Source organism: Microtus oregoni, unplaced genomic scaffold (genome assembly GCF_018167655.1).
Source record: "Microtus oregoni isolate MIOR12 unplaced genomic scaffold, Mior012 000009F_ref0000495, whole genome shotgun sequence".
In the NCBI taxonomy this organism is placed as follows: Eukaryota; Metazoa; Chordata; class Mammalia; order Rodentia; family Cricetidae; genus Microtus; species Microtus oregoni.
Window position 1 is genome coordinate 41,339,954 of NW_024543068.1, and position 17,030 is coordinate 41,356,983.

General features: G+C 46.0%; 2 protein-coding genes across 6 annotated transcripts in view; one reads left to right on the plus strand and one right to left on the minus strand.

Moving 5' to 3' along the window:
* Positions 1-16,231, minus strand: part of Ap4s1 (adaptor related protein complex 4 subunit sigma 1) — a 37,134-nt gene extending 20,903 nt beyond the window's left edge. Inside the window, exon 1 of one of the 3 annotated variants that reach the window (XM_041658714.1) lies at positions 15,857-16,205. The gene's annotated coding sequence lies outside the window, so the exon portion shown is untranslated. Of the gene's footprint in view, positions 1-15,856 lie in introns of all 3 variants that reach the window. The other 2 variants (XM_041658716.1, XM_041658715.1) reach the window with 2 other exon arrangements.
* Strn3 (striatin 3) overlaps positions 15,229-17,030 on the plus strand; it is an 80,078-nt gene continuing 78,276 nt past the window's right edge. Inside the window, exon 1 of one of the 3 annotated variants that reach the window (XM_041658711.1) lies at positions 15,229-15,751. In XM_041658711.1, the coding sequence (XP_041514645.1) occupies positions 15,461-15,751 (291 nt within the window). In that variant the 5' untranslated portion in view covers positions 15,229-15,460. The remainder of the gene's footprint in view (positions 15,752-17,030) is intronic. The other 2 variants (XM_041658712.1, XM_041658713.1) reach the window with 2 other exon arrangements.

The window sequence follows — 17,030 nt, forward strand, 5'->3', positions numbered from 1 at the left end:
CTGATGCCCTCTTCTGGCCTCCACATACGGCACATCTACATACAGGCATGGAAAACTCTCTCTCTCTTACACACATACACACACACACACACACACACACACACACACACACACACACACAGAGAGAGAGAGAGAGAGAGAGAGAGAGAGAGAGAGAGAGAGAGAGAGAGTTGAGGCACACCAGGGACAGACTACTTTGCTGTAGGTTGGGCAAAGAAGCTAAGTCAAGCTAGACACTAGTAAGAACTTACTTCTGGGGATTTTTATTCACTTAAGATTAAGAGAATGTGTTACCTAAAAGCTTGAATTTTTGAATAACAAAGCTGGAGAGTTATGGCTTTCCCACAAGCTTGCAGTGTTCCTCCAGTTTGCCTGACCTTCTGAACCCCAGCTGGACAGCTGCTTCTGGCTTATGGACGTGAGATGAGATGACTCGCATTGGTACTTGATCTCCTACAACTGTTTCCTCTATGATTGGAGCCATAAATAACATTATGAAAGATAATTGCTTTTTTTTTTTGAGACCAGGTTTCTCCCCAGGTGTTCTGGAGCTAGCTCGGTAGACCAGGCTGGCCTCGAACTCACTGAGTGTCCACTAGCCTCTGCTCCTGAGTGCTGGGATTAAAGGCGTGCGCCACCACCGCCAGGCATATATTTGTTTACACCTCAGTTCCCATTCCCCACAGGGCTGGGGACTGACCCCAGGGCCCCACACATGCTATGCGAGCAGCCAGCGCTCTGCTGCTAAACTCCCGTGAACCAAGCTCTAACAGACAGGCGCTAACCTCACAATAACCTCAAGTACTGTTCTATAAAAGGCCAGGCGCAGTGTAGTAAGGCCTGGGGCTGCAGTGTTCAGTCAGCATGCCGTCTAGACCAGCTCACCCAGGGATGTGACAGCTGAGCCATGTGGGAGGCCTGTGGTCATTCACTCCCTTTTCCAGGGAGATAACCTCACTGCTGTGTGTGGAAGTGCCACACATTCCGTGGTGCTTAGTCACAGGTTACTTTTACTCTTGCTACAGAGCCAGTAGCCAGGGTGTGGCAGGTATGCCTGTAATCCCAACACTTGGGAGGTGGCGGCAGGAGGGGCAGGGGCTCCAGCTCATTCTCAGTGCTGTGAGTTCAACGTCAGCCTGGGACACATGAAATTTTAGGTCAAAACACTAACAATACCAAGAAGTTATCATCCTTTCAGTAAAGTTATTTTACTTTATTTATTTATTTTCAAGAGAGGGTTTCTCTGTATCTTTGAGGCCTGTCCTGGAACTAGCTCTTGTAGAACAGGCTGGTCTTCAACTCACGGGGATTCACCTGCCTCTGCCTCCTGAGTACTGGGATTAAAGGCATACGCCACCCAGCAAATTATTTTGTTTTCTTTTTTTTTTTTTTTTTTGGTTTTTCGAGACAGGGTTTCTCTGTGGTTTTGGAGCCTGTCCTGGAACTAGCTCTTGTAGACCAGGCTGGTCTCGAACTCACAGAGATCCGCCTGCCTCTGCCTCACGAGTGCTGGGATTAAAGGCGTGCACCACCACCGCCCAGTTTATTTTGTTTTCTTTATGTGTGTATCTGCCATGTGTGTTGGATCCCTGAAGCTGGAGTTACATGTGGTTGTGAGTCACCAAACATGGGCGCTGGGAACTGAACTCGGGTCCTTTGCAAGAGCAGCAAGCACTCTTAACTGCTGAGCTGTCTCTCCAGCCCAAGTTATTTTATTTTTATTCATGTAATAATGCATCTTTACTTTTATTTTTAATATGTAATACGGCACATGCCTTTAATCCCAGCACTTCAGAGGCTGAGGTAGGAGAGTCAGGAGTTCAAGGCCAGTCTGGGCTAAATGAAACCCTATCTCAAACAACAACGACTAATATGAACAAATGGAATTAATTACAATTTATTTTTAAAGTAATAGAAATAGTTGATCATGACGAGGAACGTACTTCCTTGACTAGGAATGAGCCAGTAAGCAAAGAAAAGGCAGCGGCTCAAAAGTCTATTGCGACGTTTCATTCTTCAGTTTTATTATTTCCAGTCTTCTACTTCTCCTGGGCGCGTCTGCTTCTTTTTTTTCTAGAGCTTTCAGGTGTGTTGTTAAGTCCCCAATGTATGCATTCAGATCATCACGGATTAAAATTAGAAGGCAACAACCACGCTGCCCCCAAAAAACCGACAAACTCATGGAAACTGAACAGTCAACTACTGAACCACACCTGGGTCAAGGAAGAAATCAAGAAAGAAATTAAAGTCTTCCTTGAATTTAATGAAAATAAAGGGACAACATACTCAAACCTATGGGACACAATGAAAGCAGTGCTAAGAGGAAAGTTCATAGCACTAAGTGCCCACTTAAAGAAAGCGACGTTTCATTCTTGTACCTCGATGTGCTTGGCTCTTGGTTGGTACTGGCCCTCCTCCCACCATGCCAGTGTTCCAGCCCTTCCTACTGCTGTCAGGACATGCATATTCGAGTACCCTGTATTGTTCCCTCTTCATTCCCTTCTCGAGCCTCCCCCCCTCACACACACGCACACACACACACACACACACTCACACAAAATCACCCCTAGATTCTACACATGAGGAAATATTGCAATATTTGTTTTTCTAAGTCTCAGCAACGTATTCTTTATAATTTTTTTTTTTTTTTTTTTGGTTTTTGTTTTTCGAGACAGGGTTTCTCTGTGGCTTTGGAGCCTGTCCTGGAACTAGCTCTGTAGACCAGGCTGGTCTCGAACTCACAGAGATCCGCCTGCCTCTGCCTCCCGAGTGCTGGGATTAAAGGCGTCTTTATAATTTTTTAAAATGATTTCTTTATTTGGCGTAGAGTGGTGGCACACACCTCTAATCCCAACACTCAGGAGGCAGATTTTGGAGTTCTGAGGCCAGCCTAGTCTACAAAGCAAGTTTCAGGACAGCCAGGGCTATATATAGAGAAACTCTGTCTGGAAAAAAAATTAAAAAAAAAAAAAAGAAATGGCATATGTATGTATATGCATGTGCATACACATATACAAATAACAAATTTAAATCAATTACAAACATATACTTGTGTTTCAATGGTCAGGCAAAAAATAAAAAATAAAAACATTTCAATAGGATACCCATGGTTAAAATTTTGCCTTTAAATGTTGTGGTTGCATTAAGTGGAAAGATGAGCTGGAAGAAGATCCTGCTGAGTTGTTACATCAAGGAATCAAATTGCTTTCTGCCTTCCAGGACCAGCATTTTCCCTTATTGACTTTAAGAGAAAGGATGGCAAACAAGGACATTTGAATTGATACTCATGAGGATACAGGTTTTCAAAAGAACAGTCTACAGCACCCACATGCTCATACACAATCACCAGAGTCTGTAGGCGTGCACAGGGAAGCCAAGTGGAGCGTTCAAGTGTCACTGCTTTAAAACCCACAATCGTCAGGATAAACAAGGGATTCCGTGGAGACTGAAGAGACAAGGATGTGTTTGAGATGGGAACCTGTGTGCAGTAGGCACCTATCCTTGGTTAGTCATCAGGGAGGAGCAAGCTCAAACACTCAGGAGACTGAGATAAGACAATCAAGAAGCCACACCTAGGCAAATGATGGGTGTGGCCATGGAACAGGGATGAACTTCCTGTGTTCATGAACTCTGTGTTCAACAATGCAGGACTGCGGAGGGTGTTCTGATGTGGCAATGAAGGTAGGAGGTTCCACACACAAAGAAAGCGTGTGTAGAACAAGGAAGAATAGACAATGGAAATTCCACCAGGGAAAAACACCAGACAAAGCATGCCAGGATGACCTAATAGGGAAGAGCTCAAGAGGAAGAGGAAACAGAAAAATAATTTGTGTGAGTTGAACACCTCTGAAGGCCAGATGATGACAATTGGTCTCTTCCTAAATGGCTTTCTACCTTAGTATCTATATCTGTCTGTCTGTTATCTATCTATCAATCATTTATCTGTTATTAGTGCGTAGACAGAGGTGTGTGTACCATGGTACATGTGAAAGCGGGCAGACAACTTTCAGAACATCCAATAGCTTTGGGAATGATTGAGGAATATTTTATTATTCTTATTAATATTTCTACTTTTTTTTCTCTGAGACAAGGTTCTCTGTGCTGTCCTGGAACTCACTCTGTAGACCAGGCTGGCCTCGAACTCAGAGATCCCTGCAATTTGCTACCCGAGTGCTGGGAATAAAGGTGTGTGCCACCATTGCGTGGCGTACTAGTCTTATTGGTAGTGCTAGGGATCAAAGCCAGGGTCTTGTGTGTGGCAGGTAAATGCTCTGCCTTCATCTTCATCCCAGTGTTCTCTTTTCTAGTGTTATGGAACAATCTGGAAAAACCAAACAAGTCATCGATGATAAAGAAGAGGCAGTAGTTTCTAGAACTTCTGATGATGGCCGACATCCTTTCTGACTTTTCCTGGATCTCAAACAATCCTTCTTGTAACGCACAAACACAAATCCTTGACCAAAGTATTTCTTTCTATGCTGTCTAAAAGTTAATGGGAGACTCTACCACTACCACTTAAAAAAGCAAATTCCTGGCTATCCATCTAGATGGTTCTGTGGGTCAATGGGCCTGCAGCCAAGCCTGACAACCTGAGTTTGATCCCCAGCTCACACACAGTGGAAGGATAGAGCAAACCCCACAGTTTGTCCTCTGGTCTTCCACCCAGGAAAGCCACCCACCCCCATGTATAGTGCACTCACAGGCAGACAAAGTAAGTAAGTAATAAATAAACATGTAATATTTGAAAAAGGGAAATTCTGGTTTCGGGATATAGCCTATTTGAGCTTGTATAACATGCCTGAAGCCCTGGTTTGAACCTCAGCGCCACGTATAACAGGCGTCAAAGCCTATGATTCTAGCGCTGGGGAGGTGGAGACAGGTGCACCAGCTACATAGCAAGTTCCAAGCCACTGAGAGAAAACTTCCCTCCGCCTAGAAACTGAATACTAGTTTAGTACACAGTCAGTGCAGAGTGGAAGCTGAGAGCTGGGGCTGGGGCTGGGCTGTTAGGCCTCACGATTACTGCTGACCAACTCTGTGCTTCTGGCACTGGGACTAACAGGTGCGCGTCCAACCCAGGTTGTCGGGAGGATTAAAGGAGTTGGCAGATGTGATGTATTTTTAGTGTGTTGGGCAGAGGACCAGTAGCAAGGCCTGAAGTGCTGGCTAATCTCCGCAGGACATCACATTGCCTTTCCCCAGTTACCCACATGGCAAGGACTACATGCCAGCAACCCAGGTGATCGGTATGGGATTGTGAACTCTGTCAGCAGAGCTGGAATTCTGACGCTTTGTTTGTGACATGGTAGCTCAGACAGGCCTGGAGCCCTCTGCAGACCTGAGGATGACCTCTCAAACGGCTGGATTACAGGCATGTGGCCTCGCAAGTGGTTTAGTTTTCAGAAGGACTGAACTCAGGGCCGTCTGCGTGCTACACCAGCAGTCTACTGCTGAGCTACAGCCTTTTGTAGTTTTTTGTTTGTTTGTTTTGTTTTGTTTTTACAAGACGAGGTTTCTCTGTGGAGTCCTGGCTATGCTGGAACTCACTTTATAGACCAGGCTGGCCTCAAGCTCAGAGTTCTCTGCCTCTGCCTCCTGAGTGCTGGGATTAAAGTCCTGCATCGCCACCCCTGGTTTACACCCTTAATCTAATAATTACATCCTTAATCATGACTTTGAGAGATCTTTTTACATGTGATCTAGTAAGGTCACAGGTATATCTGAAGCAGAAGGTCAGAAAACAGCATTTACTCACACTGTGTGTATGTCCACGTCCACACATGCCATGGAGTGCATGTGGAAGTTAGAGGCCAATTAGAGGAAGTAGGTTCTGTTCTAACATGTGGGTTTTAAGATCAAACGAAGATTGTCAGGCTTGGTAGCAAGTGCCCTTGCCCACTGAGTCTTTATCCCACTCACTGGCCTGCACTCTGGTTTTTCAAATGGCATTTTGTTCTGGAAAAAAATGCCAGGTGTGGTAGCTCAAACCTAGAATCTCAGGACACATGAGGAGGAGGATTGCCATGAGTTCTAGTCCAGCCTGATCTACAAGATACCCTGTCTCAAAAAAAAAAAAAAGAAAGAAAGAAAGAAAAGAAAAAGAAAAGAGAATAAAAGAAAAGAAAAGGAGGAGGAGATGGAGGAAGAAGAGAAAAAGGAGGAGGAGATGAAGAAGATCAAGTGTAGTGGTGTTCGTAACCTAGTTAGCATGCAGACTTCTTTTAAGGCCTCACTGTTTAGCTGATGATGGCTCTGAACTGGAGATTCCCCCTGCCTCAGACCTGTGCCTACTGCTGTACCACGGCATCCAGCTGTGCTGACTTGAAATTCCTCCCTTTTATGTGGATTAAATAGGAAAGACCGATGGGCTTGAAAGAACAGGTAGGGGAGGATGTCTGTACTTCAAAACTTCATCAGTCTTTTAAATTGTTACACTTTCCTACAGTGTGACCTGATAAGATGTCAAAACAACAAAAAATAGGACAGTGATTCTCTGTCTTTGAACTCGGACGTTCCAGTCTTAAGAATTTACCTACAGCATGATTAACAATGTGCCTGAAATGTCTGTAACACTGCATGGGTGGAATGAAGGAGAAGTCTTCCTTGTTAAGCAAGTGAGCACAAACTTGATGTCTTTTTCTGTTCAATAGTCAACACAGGTACAGCAGGCCAATCCTGTAATCCTAGCACTGGGGAGGCAGAAGTAGGAGGATTATTGTGAATGCCAGGCCAGCCTGGGTGACATAATGGATGATAGGCAAGCTGGAGCTATGGGATGAGATCCTGTTTCAAAATAAATGAATAAAATGAAAACAGAAAAAAATTAAAAATAGATACATACAGGCTACAGACTAGAAAGGGAAAAAAAGCAATGTATAAAATGTATAAAAGTAATGAAAAGATAAAAACAGAATACCATATTCTACACTCACATGGATTAGAGTTATGTGAAAGGGATGTCTGAATGCAGATTACAGGTAGAGCAGAGGGTAAATCTGGAAAACTAGGTAAGGGAGTTGGTAACAAAGGACGGCATCCGGAGCAGGCGCATCTCATGAGACAGAGACCTGGGGTTTCAGGTGGTGGGGAGTGTCTTAGAGCAGTGCTGCTGTGAAGAGACACTGCGACCAAGGCAATGCCTATAAAAGCATTTAATTGCCGGCTTTCTTAGTTTCAGAGGTTAGTCCATCAGCTTGGCAGAAAGCATGGTGACAGACAGGCATTGGGCTGAGAGCTTACATCCTGATCTGTAGGCAGAGAAAGATACTGGGTCTGGGGTGTGCTTTTGAAACCTCAAAGCCCACCCCCAGCAACACACATCCTCCAACAAAGTTACACCTCCTAATCCTTCCCAAATGGTTCCACCAAGTGACACCTGGGCATTCAAACATAGGAGCCTATGAAAGCCATTCTCATTCAAACCGCCAGTGGGAGTTAGGAAGTGATTTCTCAAAGGCCAGAATTTGTGGTGACTGCCGCATAAATATGTGAGCCCAGGAAAAGCCATTCGCTTTATGGTACATGAAATAAAGCTATTATAAGAAGTTACAGTCAGGCAGACAATCCGGAAGATCTCTCAGTGGCCAAAGCTGTAACTATTTGAGCAATGTAGTATTGATTAACATGGTAGTTAACACAGTTCCTCATGTTGTGGTGACCCTCAAACATACAGCTATTTTGTTGCTACTTCCTAACTGTAATTTTGCTAGTTATAAATTATACTGCGAATATCTGCTACACAGGATGCTTGACATGCGGCTCCAAGGGGTCGGGACCCACAGGCTGAGAACCACCACTCCAGGCCTAAAGAGCAGTCATTCAGCTGCAATGGTGGTACATATCCATATTCTCAGCATTCAGGAGACAGAGGCAAGAGGGTCAGGAGTCTCCAGCCCCATAAAAACCACAAAAAGAAAAAAAAAATCACTATGTAAATTAGTCTGCCCTCAAACTCACAAAGGTCCACCTGCCTCAGCCTCCCCAGTGCTAGGATTAAAGGAATGTGCCACCATGCCTGGCCATTTTAAATTATTTATTTACTTACTTACTTTTTTTTTTTTTTTTGAGATAGGGTCTCTCTATCTATTTAAAAAAAATAATAGAACCTAAAAATGTCCACGAAGTGACTCAGTTATATAATGAGAACATTTAGGACACTAAAGCTAAAGCTGCCACTGTAGAGAGGAGGGGGCCCTGAGTGAGTTCAGTCTTGAGTGAGTGTGTGCTGGGACACAGGCACAGCCATGTCAAGGGTCCCTGAGCCTCAGACCCACAGAGAAATGGGAAAGCAACCCTCCCCCGTGCCGGAGGGTAAGTCTCACAGAAGAATGACTGAGGGTCTAGTTCAATGGTAGAAGCATGGATTCAATCTTCACTATTGCAAGAACAAAATATTTTTATTGCCACCCTCAACTAAAAGAAACAGAGTTTAATAAGAATTATCTTAAGGGGGCTGGAGAGATGGCTCAGTGGTTAAGAGGATCGCCTGTTCTTCCAAAGGTCCTGAGTTCAATTCCCAGCAACCACATGGTGGCTCACAACCATCTGTAATGAGGTCTGGTGCCCTCTTCTGGCCTGGAGACATACATGTAAAACAGAATATTGTATACATAATAAATAAATAAATATTTTTTTAAAAAAAGAATTATCTTAAATGTCTCTAAAGATTTTTCTAATCCTAGCTACTGGAAAGTCTAAAGGAAGAGAATCACAATTTTTTTTTTTTTTTTCGAGACAGGGTTTCTCTGTGGCTTTGGAGCCTGTCCTGGAACTAGCTCTGTAGACCAGGCTGATCTCGAACTCACAGATATCCGCCTGCCTCTGCCTCCCGAGTGCTGGGATTAAGAGAATCACAAATTTTAAGTTGTATCAGAGTCTGATAAAAATGGAATCCTATAAGTTGTCCTCTGACCTCCACATGTGTGCCCTGGTGTGTGTGTGTGTGTGTGTGTGTGTGCTCCCCCAACATACAAATAAATAAATGTAAAAGAGAAGGGCTGGGGAGTAACAGTGCTAGCCTAACATGTACAAAGCTCTGGGTTCAAGTTCTAATGTTGGGAAAAAAAAGTTCCACCTTTTTCTGTGGGGTATGTGCCATGTACTTTAGGTTGGGCTACTAATAGACACAAAGTTTATTAAAATATACTCTTATAAACAATATACTTTTGTGACGTTTTAGCAATTAAAATATTTTTAAGGGGCTGAAGGCCTGGCTCAGTGGTGTGCATTGTATATGTGAGGCTCTGGATTTGATCATCTATACCAAAAAAGAAAAAAGAGAAAGAACAAGCCAAGACCAAACCAAACAGGAACAGCCAGTCTTCAAAGGAGAACAGTGTCCCGCAAAGACTGCTCAGCACAGGTATCCTTTGCCTGGTACCATCTTTTTGAACATACCCTGATGCTCCATTGGGAGACAAGCCACATCCCTAAGCTTGTCAAATTATCACCTTGGAAAGTCTGGCCAGTTTCCCATTTGGTCATATTTTCCAATCACTCTGCTCTCAGGGTTAGAGACCTGGTTGCATATTCTTAGCCAGTGTTCTGGAGAGACTTGGCTCCAGGCAATCTCTTTCTTTCTCTCTCTTCAATTTTGACATCTCAGTAAGTTAGCTATTATACAATATTACCACAGCCTACTTTTTTCTGACTCATATTACCCAGGAGACAATTGAAGAATGACTTTGGACTGGAATCTTATGTAGTATTCTGAATTTCTTAAAGGTTTGGTGCCCATTTTCTATAATCTGTAAAGGTCCTTTTCCTTTTCCATACAATATTTACCTGACTAAAATACCCTGCATATATATATTTTATAATTTTTTTTAAATTATTTATTTATTATGTATACAATAGTCTGTCTGTGTGTATGTCTGCAGGCCAGAAGAGGGCACCAGACCTCATTATAGATGGTTGTGAGCCACCATGTGGTTGCTGGGAATTGAACTCAGGACCTTTGGAAGAGCAGGCAATGCTCTTAACCACTGAGCTATCTCTCCAGCCCTATATTTTATAATTTTCATAGCCTCAAGCAACTTGTGTAATTATAAGTCAATATCTGATCTCACTTGGCAGGCTAGCGCTTCCTCCTCTTCTTTTGTTGTGGCTGCATTATGTGTGGTCCGCTCCTTTGGTCTGAACTCGTCAGGCTTTTTTTTTTTCCAGAGACAGAATTTCTCTCTCTCTTTGTTGTTTTTGAGACAGGGTTTCTCTGTGTGTAGCCCTGGCTGTCCTGGAACTTGCTTTGTAAACCAGGCTGGCCTCTTATCAAAGTTTTGGTAGGCTATGATATGTATTTGCCCTCCTACTTTATAAACTTAAAGACTGTGCTATTTCCCAGAGTAACTGAGTCACCTGAAACTACCTACAATTTCAAACATGCTAAGGATTCAGGAACCAGAGACTAATACTGAGCCCAGTCATAGACAGCAGGCAAATAGGGAAGAGAGACTCTATTTCTTTGTTTCTAAGTGCACACACACTCATTGATACAAAAGGGTGGGACCACTTCCTATTATATAATGGGACTTGCTAAAGTCACGAAGAACTGTGTTGTGGCTTGTCCTCCCAGTCATGAAAATAAGAATGCTTGTCATATCCTTTATGATGAAGAAAAACAATGACTAAAATATTATTTATGAACCTGTTTAATTTCTTCAGTGGAAAGATGACAGGCGCATGGTCATCAAGACATAAAGTGCTTAGATAATCACAAGATACTTAGTTCTCAAAGGCAGAATCAGAACTCTTCATACGTCTCAGAGGGAATAATTGATAAGAAGGTACCTGAGTATATATATTCCCAATTTATTTAGAAGCCTGGAATTCCCTGATATACTCTGACTTGCACAATACATGTAAATTGAATGACAAGTCCAGAGGGGCAAAACCAGAATATCTAGGCTCAAATATTAGCTATAGGAAAGAGTAAGAAGTACCCTGCCGTGGAATATTACTTTAACTATGTAAAGGTGTGTTACATTTGTTTATGTTGTGGAATATTACTGTATGTAAAGGTGTGCTACATTTGTTTATGCTACATTTGTTTCATTATGTAAAGATGTGTTGTTTACCTTTGCCTGCCTAAAGCACCTGACTGTGTAAACAGAGACTGTGCTTTTGTTTCCTGGCTGCCCAGACCCAAATAATCACACAGAAACTATATTAATTACAGCACTGTTTGGCTAATGGCTTAGGCGTATTCTTTATTAGTTCTCACGTCTTAAATGAACCCTTTTCTTTCTTTTTGGTTTTTTTCAAGACAGGGTTTCTTTTTTTTTTTCTTTTTTAATATTTATTTATTTATTATGTGTACAACAATCCTTCCATGTGTGCCCGCAAGCCAGAAGGGGGCGCCAGGTCTCATTATAGATGGCTGTGAGCCACCATGCGGTTGCTGGGAATTGAACTCAGGACCTCTGGAAGAGCAGTCAGTGCTCTTAACCACTAAGCCATTTCTTCAACTCCTCAAGACAGGGTTTCCCTGTGTAATAGTCCTGTCTGTCCTGGAACTAGCTCTTGTAAACCAGCCTGGCTTTGAACTCACAGAGATCTGTCTGCTTCTGCTTCCTGAGTGCTGGGATTAAAGGCGTATGCCACCATTGCCTGGCAAATTAACCCATTTTTATTAATCTACGTATCGCCACGAGGCTGTGGTTTACCTGTGTGGCATGTTACTCCTTTGGCAGCTACATGGCATCTCTTCGACTCTGCCTACTCTCCCTCTTTGTCCCTATTTGACAAACAACTTTATTCATCAACCAATAAAAGTAATACTTATACAGAAGGACATCTCACATCCTGATTGGTCTAATAAAAAGCTGAACAAGCCAATAGCTAGGCAGTAGATGGATATGTGGGGCTGGTGGGCAGAGAGAATATAAGGATGAGGAATTTAGGCTTGAGAAGTAGGGAGATGGAGTGAGAAAGCCAAGCAGCCGCCAGCCAGCCAGCCAGCCACAGAGTAGGCTATACAGAACACGGATGAAGAGAAACAGGTTAATTTAAGTTACAAGGCTAGTGGGACAAGCATAAGACCAAGCATTCATAACTAATAATATTTCTCTATGTCATGATTTGGGGGCTAGTGGTCTGAGAACGCCTACTACGATACCCTAAAAACTAAGTTGATTAAATATATAGGCATTCTTTTCATTTTGTTTTTAAACAACCTGGAACTCATCATGTAGTGTGGATAAGGGTTCAGATGCATAGCAATTCTTCTTCCTCAGCCTCCCCAGTGCAGAAAGCACAAGAGCCGCCACACCTAGCTTAAATCGGCTTCCTTGAAGAGCATCATAAACTGAGTAAGCTGGTGTACACTTGCCACCGCAGCACTGGGGTGGTAAAACAGGAGAATCACAGGTTCAAGGCCAGCCTGGCTATAGAAGAAACCTGCCCCCAAGTCAGTCTGCACCTAAGGAGCGGGGATGAAGACAACAGGTGAAAGGAGAGAACGAGAAGGAAGTCTGGAAGTGGGCCTGAAGAGAGGAAGTGACACAGCCACCGATCAGAGAGGGAATTCCGGTTAGGCGAGGGGAACTGTGATCCAGTCACCTGGAGAACCGATTCTCTATGAGCTCTAGAAACTCAGTGTCCTCAGGAGTAGTGGGCTGGAGGCACAATGCTAACAGCGTAAACATCATCCCAGCGGAGAAGAAAACTGTGTACAGTTCAAGTCATTACCCAGGCTGGCTGGGAAGTAAGATTGTAATCTCAGTACTTGGAAAACCAAAGCAGTAGGCTCTTGAGTTCCAGACTAGGCTATACAGCAAAACACCGCCCAAAACACCAGAGGGATGGGGTAGTTGAGGAGATACTTCAGTGGGCAAAGCCACAAACCATGTTTTTGACATGTAGAAGACGATGGTTAATGTACGCATGATCAAATTTGTAAACATGGAAACAAAGTTTTAAAAGCTCTTTTGGAGAGATACTTATGCACAGGTGTGAAGTATAAAGTCAGGATGGTTGGTATTAATTTGCTCACAACAGGACTGGAAACTGTAAGGGCAGAGAGTGGGAGAGACGTACAACTCCAAGGATGGGCCCACGTAGCCCAGGCTGGCCTCGAGCTATGATAATCATGAATTCCTGATCCTCTGCCTCCACCTCCCAAATTCTGGGATTACAGATGAGTGACACCAGGCAGCCTACTTTGGGCTCTGTTCTAAATCTGGAGATGGATAAAATATTTAAGCAGAGGTGACAATCAAACCTGCTTTGGAAGACTAGTCAGGCGGCAGGGAGAGTGAGGTGGAAGGTGGAAACTGGAGCAGACAGGAAAGAAGTTTCTGAGAAAGGCCCGGTTAAATGGAGGGTACCAGACTATAGTTAAGTGCCATCCAGTAAGACAGACAATAAAACAGAACAGAGCTTTCTTTCTGCCGGGCAGGTGGGGGAGGGGCAGCCTTACCTGGAGCTGAAGTGAGAACTATAATATGCACCTTGCTCTGTCTCTATAATCATCACGTGAGTGGGCTCCAGGCCCTTGAAGGAGCTTCACAGTGTGTAAGTCCTGACAGGGCCCTGAGGACGAATGTAAGGTATTTCTGGGCTTTTTTTTTTTTTTTTTTTTTTTTTTTTTTAATGTGTCCTTCCTCAAGGAATAGGGCTGAAGGAACCAGCTGTAGGCTGATTGTTAGTAAGTGGAGAAACTGTACTCTAATCATATGAAGAAATAGCACTGTTATCTAAGACCTCATTTCATACGTAAATATGGCAGCAAGAAGTGTAACAGATCCAATCAGTTCTTCATTAATTATAACAATACAGCAGACATGACCAAGTAAAGTGTATTACTTTGTCTCTGAAATTACATCCTGAATGGCTCCACAGTGAAAAATTTGTATAGGTTTTCACAGTGAAAATAAGTTTAAAACGCAACCAATTTATATGCAATTTCCTGTATAGCTGTAAATACTGCAACTCTTTTCATTATGCTGTTAAATACTCTTTTTGTTTTATTGTACACTAAATGGTTATTAGCTTTTTTCTTGCTTTTCGAGATAGGGTTTCTGTGTATCATCCTGTAGTCCTGGCTGTTCTGGAACCCACTCTGTAGACCCGGCTGGCCCCAAACTTAGATACCAGGCCGTCTTCTGGGATTAAAGACGTGGGCTGCCACGCCCGGGGGCCAGGTTATTAGTTGCATTAACTTTAAAAACATTTAAGTTACCGAGGATAATTCCTGTGAAACCAAGCACAGAAAAATGCACACCACGGAACTTAAAAATCTGACCTTGTATGTGTGTATTATTTCACTCTAGAGCCACCTAAAGATTAAGATATCGCCACTGTTCATTTAGTTTAAGTTGTATTCATAATACTTTTGTTCTCCGTTTCAGTCAAAATTTCTGCTACTAATGGACAATATGACTTCACTTCTAAACATCAGAGTCCAACTATGGGTGTCTTTCAAAGTTATCTTTGCCCATGCACCCACCATTCTCAGGACTCAAGATGTCACTACGTCTTCCAGTTTAAAAAAAAAGAAAAGAAAAAAGGAAAACAATGCTTAAACTCCCCCAAATACAACCTATCTCAGTATTATAAAGGCTGAAGACAAGTTAGAACAGGCAGCCGGGAGCACTGAAGTGGGACCAAAGAAGCAGGTCGCGGCGAAGCCCGGGAACTAGTGCGAAAGTCGGAGGAATCTGGGCCATTTGCCAAAGGTGAACGTCCCCCTGGATCCCGGAGACTGACTGGTGCTACGACACTAGAGGTAAGGTGAGTGACAGGCAGAGAAAGAGGCGCGATCCTTTGGGGGTTGAGCAAAACACGCGAAGAATTCGACAGAGAAACGTCAGGCATTCCTGGGCAGGATACGCCGGGCTTGACCCCAGCCCCGTAGGCGAGGCCCTCACGGCTCCCGATGATATCTGCGTGAAGTAAACAACCCGAAAGCCCGAGGCCCACGCACTCCGCAAAGTCCCGGTTGCACCCCGGGATGCCACTGGTGCTGAGTCGGAAAGCCGGGGGAGGGGCGGGCGCCGGCGTGGGGGCGTGGCCCAGGCTTTCCCCGCCCCCAGAGCGCGGCGCAACCTCAGTGCGCCCGTCTAGGGTGAGGCCGGACTCTATTTGGTTATCCGGCGTGCGGCCGCCGCGGCGTCCGCTACCCGGCGTGCCGTGCGCGAGCCAGCGAGCGAGCGGGCGGGCGGGCGAGCGGCGGCGCGACGTCTCTCCTCACCCGTCCCTCCCCCTCCCTCCCTCCCGCCCGCCGCGGTTCCCCCCCCCCCCTTCCCCAAAGTGAGTGAGTGAGACGAGCAGATGGAGGAGGGACTGTAATGGCGGCGGCCGGCAGCTCCCTGCTCTGATCCGCGGCAAGCACACGGCAGCGACCCCCCTCCCCGGCCCTCTCCCGGCCGGCCCCCGCCCTGCCGTCGGCGCGGGGCCACCGTCCCCGACCCTCCCCGCAGCTGCCGGCGTCTGGCTCTGAGCCCCGGCCGGGGCCCCGCACACAATGGACGAGCTGGCCGGAGGCGGCGGCGGCGGTGGCGGCGGCCCGGGGATGGCGGCCCCTCCCCGGCCGCAGCAGGGACCCGGGGGGACCCTGAACCTTCCGCCGGGAGCGAACGGAGCGCCGGGCGGCGGGGGTCCGGCGGCCTCCGAGGCGGCGGGGCCCCCGCCAGGCCCCGAGCTCTCCCGGCCGCAGCAGTACACCATCCCGGGGATCCTGCACTACATCCAGCACGAGTGGGCTCGGTTCGAGATGGAGCGGGCGCACTGGGAGGTGGAGCGGGCCGAACTGCAGGTACCTGGCCGGGGGGGCCGAGCGCGGGCTGGGGGACCGGGGCGCGGGCTCCGGGGGTGGGGCTCGGGCTGGGGCCCGCGCCCTGAGGGGCGGAGGGTTACCTACCTGAGAGGCTCCGGCTGGCGAGCGGCGACTGCCTTCCCGGCGCCCCCTCCCCCGCTCCCGCAGCGGCCGGCTCCCTGCTCACAGGCGGCGCGCTGCGGGCATCCTCGGGGCAGCCATTTTGGCTTTTAGCATGGCGTCTGCGGGGCTCCTCCGGTGGCGCCTACCGGGCCTCCGGGCTTGGGCCCAGCGCGTCCGAGCGCCAGGCTGGCGTGGGTCCGCTGGGCCCCGAGTTAGTGCTTGCTGGTCCTCTTCAGGTTGAGCACAGGCGCAGAGGGCCTGGGCTGAGCGTCTCGCCTCCTGGCCCCGGCACCCCCTTCCGATGTGGCGTCCTGCCCCCTCCCCCGCGCCTCGGGACGCAGTTGCCCCTTGACAGCCACGCCGCTTCTGGCTGCCACCTCGCACAATGGCTTGCGGCCCGCCGCCGAAGTTTGCCTTGCCACCCTCAACTTTTTTAAATACCCGGGATGCCGCTGTTCTCACTCGGATTTCCTTTAGCGCTTCATGGTTCATCAACACTTTTAACTGAATTTCCCTCTTTTGAGTCGGCTTCTCTTTTCATTCCACGTCCTTGTTTTTACTCATACAAAGCCCAATTGGACTCTCTCTACTGGATTTATGAAATGTCTGCGCAAAGAATTGGTCTTAACTTTGAAGCAAAACGTACTTTTTGTTTGGTCCGAGCTAAAACGAAGCTAAATGTTCACTTATGTGAACCCCCGTTTGACTTGAGTTACCCTACGTTTTGAAAGATGGTAGTTTCGGGTTCCTGTCTTGAATTTTTAAAATTAAGTGCCTCTGTTTGAAAGGATTATTTGAGTTGTAGGATAGTTGCATTTAGTTTTAAGTTCTTTCCAGGGTATAACTTGAGCTTAGAAGAAAAAGGCATGCATCTAAACGTTGCACCTGTTTTTTTTAGGCTTAGGATGTATTGTTCATACACACACATACATCACACCTTTGGTGAGTTTAGGAAGAAGTAATGCTGAAACAGGAGGTTGATTAATGTAGAAAAGGTATTCTCGCGGGGCGTGGAGGCGCACACTTTTAATCCCAGGGGAGGGGAGGCAGAGGCAGGTGGATCTCTGTGAATTTGAGGCCAGCCTGGTCTACAGAGTGAGTTCCGGGACAGCCAAAGATACACAGAGAAACCGTCTTGAAAGAAGAGGTATTCTCA